The sequence below is a fragment of the Lactuca virosa genome, chromosome 5 (genome assembly GCF_052849685.1).
Source record: "Lactuca virosa cultivar CGN04683 chromosome 5, Lactuca_virosa_CGN04683_v6, whole genome shotgun sequence".
NCBI classification, from domain to species: domain Eukaryota; kingdom Viridiplantae; phylum Streptophyta; class Magnoliopsida; order Asterales; family Asteraceae; genus Lactuca; species Lactuca virosa.
In genome coordinates this window covers 284,276,219-284,283,947 of record NC_136430.1, presented here as the reverse complement: position 1 = coordinate 284,283,947, position 7,729 = coordinate 284,276,219, and the positions used below count along the sequence as shown (strand labels likewise).

The following is a 7,729-nucleotide window of genomic DNA, read 5'->3' as shown; positions in this document are numbered from 1 at the left end:
TATGGCCGACTTCCTTGATTTCCTTTTCTTTTGTAGGTGAAGAAGAAGAACTAACGTGAGATAAAAGAGAGATAGATTAGGTCAAACCTATTTATTTTGTTTCCTTAATTGCATGGATTTTATTTAATGATCCCATTAATTAAAAATGCAAAAAACCATAAATACCCTTTTTGATTTAATTAATTATTTAATTATTTGCTAATTTCTGATTGGTGCATACATACACACAATAGTTGCTAGAAACATTTGAACCTAGCTCTCTCTCTCTCTCTCTCTCTCTCTATATATATATATATATATATATATATATATATATATATATTGAATAGCATGCTAGTTTTCTGTAATACATATTTAGCATGTTAACATACTTTCTTTCATAAAACAATCAAAATAACCCATAAAAGATTGTTTACCTTCCTCTCATGACTAAATAGTAATATTAATTAAATTGTATAAGAATATTCAATGTTCTAAAAAGCTCACTATGGCTCCGTCATGGAGTGTCATGGCTCCAACGCTTGTACTTGCCGCTAAGCTTTGACAAAATGTCGCCTTAAGTCACATGTGTATATAAAAATGAATAATAGTAGTATATATATATATATATATATATATATATATATATAATTATTAATTATATATACAAAATTGTCACCTTAAGTCACAATTTACAAACGACGTGACTCGCTACGACTCGAAAAGGCTTGAGGCCAGGGGCGGATCCAAGGGGATCCCGGGGTAGCCCGGGATACCCCTCAAAAAAATTTCGGTAGTGTAATTTTTGTTTACGTATCCCTCAGAAAAACAAAATTCGGTATAGTGTATATATAGGAATCCCTCCACTTATAAACACAAACAAATAGTTGGTCTGCTGGTTAAGGTGTTGGCTTCTTGAAGCAAAGGTCTCAAGATCGATTCTCGCTTCTTACATATCCTTTGTTTACTTTTGTTTTATTTTCCCAGCTATTCTATCCCACATCGCTAAACACATGTAAACTCAGCCATTTTTTTCTATTATATAAACCTGTTATGCTCATGCTTTATTTGATATCTACTTTGAGTCTCACATCGATTCAAGTATCAAAATATACTTCAACTTCATGTTTATATAACAAAAGTTGAGGTTAGTTAAGAATTCGATTAAGATTTGGGTTTAAAACCGAAACCGAACCGGGGAAACCCAAGTACCCCGGAAAAAAATTGGGTTACCCTAAAAAAATTGAGATACTCCTTTACTTTGATCCTCCGCCACTGCTTGAGGCTTGACATTGCCGAAAGTCGGGTTTTACGTTATTTAGAGGGTTGACAATATCTATATAGTTTACTTACTTCGGTAACAATCTGTATGATAATAAGAGTACATTTTTGCAAATGGCTTCTTTTGTGCCCCATCCAACATCTTTCGCGTTCTTTTTTTGTAAGTGAATAATTGTCCTTCTTCTTCTTCTACTTTTTACTTATTGCCCGTTCATCTATGTTAAGCGGTTTCCGATTTTACAGTATGCATAAAATCAGAGATATACCTAAATTGATTTCCCTCTACTTCTCAAGAAATCAACAACGAAATTGTATCCAAAGTTGAATCTACATGTAGGGCTCAATTGCTGATTTTAGTGGATTACAATACACCTTCCTGTCTCATTCCTTGTCTTCTCAGTCGGACAATTGATATGGTTTAAGTAGTTTTCCTTTCGTGAGGTTTATTAACAACTATGTTACATTTCAATATTATTCAATTGCCAATTCATTTTTCTTTTTTTTTTTCGGTTTCTGAGACATCGGTGTTGATCTGGTATGTTTTCCATTTTTTTTTGTGTTCGATCTAATTCCCACACAAGTTTCTAAAAATTGTTTATTATTTTTTATATTTTTCTATTTGATTTGATCTTTTGTCTCTGTATTTAATCAATTGGATGTTGTGAACACTATAGATTCTTATCTGAGTCGTTATTGTTTGTCTTTCATTTATGAGGGTACACATGGAGTGCACTGTATAATTTATTACAATAAGGCTCTATAATAAAGAACTTAAATCATGATATTGAAATTTAGATCAAAGGTTTTCTTTCAACTTGATTTGAAGCTTAGTATCTATTCAGTTTGATTTTTTTTGTTCAATCTTCGTCTTTGTTCTTCCTTTGTATCAATGAGATAATTGCCAATAAATTTTTTTGATTGATCTTAGTAACCATCATGTACCTAAAATTTTATAGATAAATTTCACTTTCAAGACAGTCAAACCGTTGAGAATTCCAAGGATATATTTTTCAGGTTTGCACATGCTATTCCTTTTCTTCTATGCATCAACTTGGCTTTTCAAACTTTACAACCTTGAACTACAACTTCCTGTCAAACATTTTTGCTTTTGAACATGCTTTAAAAAACATTCTTACATTTTTGAGGCTATATGGATGTCGTGTAGGGACGCTCGAATAGTTCATTAGTTTGTAATGGTTACAAGGACGTGGGAGTTGATGTTTGTTAGATTGTACCCAATGCTTTGATGGAATGTCTCAGTGAGATTTTTCTTTTTTTTTCTTTTTTTTTTTTTCTTTTTTTTTTTTGTAAATGTTTTGTATTTTTTCTTTAATCTTTTAAACCATTTCGTGACCTGTGTAGATGGTCAGTATTCAGCCTACTTTGATGGAGTTGATTCCAGTGAGATAGCATTAGATGTATGTTTACGATGTTTTCGACATAATAAGGTTTGGAGTCATACTTCTGAAACGCGGTAGTGATTTTGTCAATTATTGCTTCGCAAAACCATCATCAAAATTGGCAATATTTTATTATAACTTATTCAGAAAATCACTACCATCTCTATGTTATCATATTAAATCAAATTCAGTTTTTTTATCGACATCTTTTGAAACAAAAATAAATAAATAAGATTTTGTGATACTAGAAATATATATTAATGTGTCAAATGAAAGTATGTTGTTTTGTTATTGCGTTTATCCTATTAATTTAAAGAGTTCATTAGGATTTAGGACTTATACCTTTTACTAATACAGTATAATATCTTTGGGATTTGTCATTTTTGGTGACCCCAAACTTATATGGATGTAATAGGACCACACACCGATAAGGTATCATATCCCCTAGCTATACCTATCATTTATCGTTTATAGTTTCCAGAATCTTTTTTTTCTTATTATAGTTATTTAATTGTAATTGCTTCTTTTCACCTATACATGTTGGTTTAATGGGTGGCCTGTGAGCATAACCATTCATTTATAGTTCAAAAACTCAAATTAATTGATTATTTGTATCATATGTTGCAGTATATTTTATTTTCCATCATGTATTGGTGCACCATTGGTATTTTTCCATTCGTTTTTGCTCTCCTTATAATTCATTCATGTGTTTCTCTTAAATAGGAATGTAATTGTATTAATAGTTTTACAAAAAAAAGGAATGGATGTGAATGTGTGTGTGTGTGTGCATGTATGTATTTGGCTATGTAGGTATGTGTTTTATTTGATTTAATTTGTGTCTCTTTTGTTTTGCTAAATACCAAAAATAACAGTATACTTTGTTGCTTTTGTTTTAATGGCATTTAGAATGAAAGTGCAAAGCTTATAATCAAAGTTGGATGTTATACATTGATTTATTAGTTTTATGGATTAGGTAAAAGATGAGTATATTTCCTGTCTATTAATAAATTGTTGGTTGTTTCATAGTCAAATAGTCGTATTATTAATTTTCATGTTTTGATTTTTGAATTTTTTTTAGTCCCAAAATATAGTCCTATCTAGTTTTAGATTGAAAAAAATAAATGGTCAGGATTTGATTTTATTTATCGTCAAAATCTCGTGAGATAATATGACATCTTCGTAATTAATTGCGAGATTTTGATAATTTCTGAGGAAGTTTATTGTTTGGAGGGTACAAGTGACAAAAGCAAAAAGATTAAACGAAATAGGAAAAAAAAATGAAAATTCAGTCATATGGCCACTCCAGGAGCTGACACGTGTCGCCACCCAGCATGACAAGTGTCCAGCCGCTGGTGGGTTTTTTTGTCCACCCGGTTAGTTTTTCGACCATAACCTTTTGTTTTCTTTGAAAAAAAAATCTGAAAAAACTAAAGTTCTTAAAATTTAAGTCTCTAGAAAATGAGCACAATCATGAAAATTTAAAAATAAAATATTTTTTTTATTTTTTATATTTATAAAAAACCCAGAAAAAAAATTCTCCAAAAATTATAAAAATTTAAGTAATATTTCTACTCACTATTCTAATGACTTTGTAAAAAGAGTTTTTAAAAAATAAGGTGTTTTAGATACCAAACTTGATTTTAAAAGATTAAAAGTTTTTTAAAAAAATGTTGAACATAATATGATGCAAATAGGGATAATTCATAATATTTATGATTAAAAAATATTATGATTCAATATGTTTATTATCTTTAACTTGTTATTATCTAAAAATATTTTGATTCAAATATTTAATGATCCTTAATTATTATATTTTTTAATAATTCAAAATTAAATGATTCAAAAAATATAATAATCGAAATGTTGTATTGAACAAAAACTTTATTTAATTCAATATATTATGATCCAAATTAAAATGTTCCAAAATTATATGATGTATAATATCGTTATGATTCAAAAAACTATGATTCAAAATTTTATGATCCAAAAATAATATGATTAAAAAAAAGTATGAACGGAAAGTACATCCTTAATATTCTTCTCATTTAAAATTTTATAATTGTTAAACATTAAAAACTGAAACCGATATTTAGTTTAAAAAAATCAAAAAAAAAAAACAAAAAATAATCAAAAAATAAGAGTAATAATAAATCCCTACTATCTTCAAGTGTGTAGTAAAGATATTAAAAAAAACAAAAAAAACAAAAAATTCTTTTTAAAAAAAACGAAAAACATAAAAAAATGAAAAAAACGAAAAAAACAGAATAAATGAAAAAGTAAAGAAAAACTCATTTAAATAACGTTCCATGGACGTTCGTCGCACATGATTATTCTCTCGAGTCCGTATTATACGTTCCATACACGTGTGCCGCATGTGAATGCGTCACGACCAAGTAAATGAGTTTGACATTTGTGCCCTTGACGAAATGATTGGTGGAAAATAGTCCTAGCGGTTCCTACTAATTTTTGGATTTCTACCGGATCCGGACTATATAGGTTTAGGTTCTATGGAAAACAAAAAACCCTAAAAAAAACCTTAAAAATCATTAAAATGCATAAAAAAAAATACTTAGAGATCACAAAACTTTTTTTTGAATTTTTTTATCAAAAAATCGCAACTTTTAGGTCAAAATCGCTGAAACAAATTTTTTTTTTACAAAAAAAAAAAAAAAAAAATTGATTTTTTATTTTTTTTTAGCGAAATTGTAAAAAATGCTTCGATTTTTTGATAAAAAAAATTCAAAAAAAAGTTTTGTGATGTCTTGGTAATTTTTTTATGCATTTTTATAATTTTTAGAGTTTTTTTGTTTTCCAAATAACCTTTCCCTATATATATATATATATATATATATATATATATATATATATATATATATATATATATATATATATATATATATAAGCATTTAGCCTTAAATGCTGAGATACAAACTCTAATACAAGTTGTACAAACAACTTATGCCACGTAAGCTCTACGTACCTAAGAGTGCGCCCAACATACAAGGAAATCACGTGTCCCCCACAATGGGGCTTTAGGACCAATTTGCAATAAATTTCACACCAAGGGGTTGAAATGGAACATTCCTTAACAATGGGTGTTACAAAATTACTCACGGATTATACACATGCCGAAGCATTTTCCCAATTTTCGAACTCTATGGATAAGTCGTGTGTAACAGCCATATTTTTCCCACGGACTTGCCACAAATTTCTTTTCATGGGCAGTCACTGTGTAATCCGTGAGAAATACTTTGTAAATTATGGTGTTTTTTTTGTGGTGGAAAATCAATGGCAAATGTGTGGATAATTAGTTAATTACCCATAGATTTTGTCCTTGGATAATTTTTTCTGGTGTAGGTACACTATGTTTTTCTTTTTTATTGACAAATCTAATCTATTTCTAACCTAACAAATCTAATTTTACCAATATCCGCAACACAACTTGAACTTTCAACCTCAAAGAGCTGATACTACTGTGCTAGAAGCCCTTTGATGAAAGTTCATTATGTATCAGTTAGAATTCACAGAGTTAGACCGGTTAGGCGGCAAAAAAATTTGATCTAATTAAAAGCAATACTGAAACATTCCAGATTTATATTTGACGCAAAACATGTGTATAAGTTTGCTGATCAGTGACTACCCGATCAACCACAAACTAAATCTATAGTTACATGATTATTAATCATGCTTGCTAGCTTTATTTGCAATAATTTTAATTATATGGAAAAACAAAGAATTACATATAATATATATAAAGATAAGAGCTTATTTAATTAGCTATATGGAAAAGCCCGTAATTATGTTTGCAACAACATTTCATATAACATGCTCGTTTCATATAAGTTCAAAGTAATTTAAAAGTGAATCAATGGCTGTTAAACTGGACCCTCACCCCTTGGCATATCCATGAACAGTCCCTCAGTAATTGGAGATGGTGCATACGGTGGTAGAGCAAATGGTGCAAGAAAGATTGGTCCCTCGGCAATTGGTGTTAGCACATCTCCATTTACTGGTGTAGGAAACGCCATAGATGGTCCCTCTGCGTCTGGTGTTGGAACATCTGCATTCATCGGTGTAGGAGACTCCATGGATGTTGGTTCATCAGCATTTGGTGTTGGCACTTCTGCGTTCACCTGTGTAGGAGACCCCATGGATGGTCCCTCAGCCTTTGGTGGTTGCACATCTGTATTCACCGGTGTAGGAGGAGATGCCATGGATGGTCCCTGAAGCTCTGGTGTTCTTGAACCTGCATCTGATGGTGGAGGAGGTGCTGATGGAAAACGTAAACAGTATGCTTGAAAGACTTGAGGGAAGAATGGATTGTAAGGAAATATGTTAGACCAACACCCAGAATCCATGCTTCTGGCAGCTTTGCAACAAGTTGGCGCGATACCAACATCAACTTTGCCGCTTTCTGCAGCCCTTACAAGATCACCATAGCACCACCCTAGGTCAAATAAAGACGACCAACATTCCAGTACGAACTCCTTATTATCGACAAAGTTCGAATTTCTAGGAGAAACAAATGGTGACTTTTGCGATAGCCCATGTGATATTAAAAATGCAAAGCATATTGTGAGAAGTATAACCATAGATTTCATCATAGCCATGGTATAGACTATTGGGGTCTTCGTAGCATTTGATATATACAAGTGTAATTAATTTATAGTTGAATTCTAAGTAAGTAACTTTTGAAAATCATCGAAATTGGTTTTTGTAGCACGGAGACTAGTCTTTACATAAAATACGAAACTCATACCGGTAATTAATTTTTATACTATTTATCACCTATTATTGTACGTAGTTGATTTTTAAAAACCTTTTTTTTTTTCCTCGATAGGTAACTAAACCTTTTTTTTTTCCTCGATAGGTAACACTTCTGATCCTTAAATTTGTAACTAAACTAATTATAATTCATTGTCATTCAATTCTCATTATAATTATATGAAACGTCATGAAGTTAGTGTTTAAATTATTTTCGAACAAAATTCCATATAAACTTTATTTTTATTTTTTTTCGGCAAAAATATTATTAAAACAACAAACCAGCAAGAAGCTAGCAGAAACAA

General features: G+C 30.4%; 1 protein-coding gene across 1 annotated transcript; it reads right to left on the bottom strand.

Moving 5' to 3' along the window:
- Positions 1-6,455: 6,455 nt before the first annotated feature.
- On the bottom strand, positions 6,456-7,276 carry LOC145116473 (uncharacterized). Its single transcript, XM_079052815.1, has one exon. The coding sequence runs from the start codon at positions 7,268-7,270 to the stop codon at positions 6,536-6,538; it is 735 nt and encodes a 244-aa protein (XP_078908941.1). The 5' UTR covers positions 7,271-7,276; the 3' UTR covers positions 6,456-6,535.
- Between the last annotated feature and the right edge of the window lie 453 nt (positions 7,277-7,729).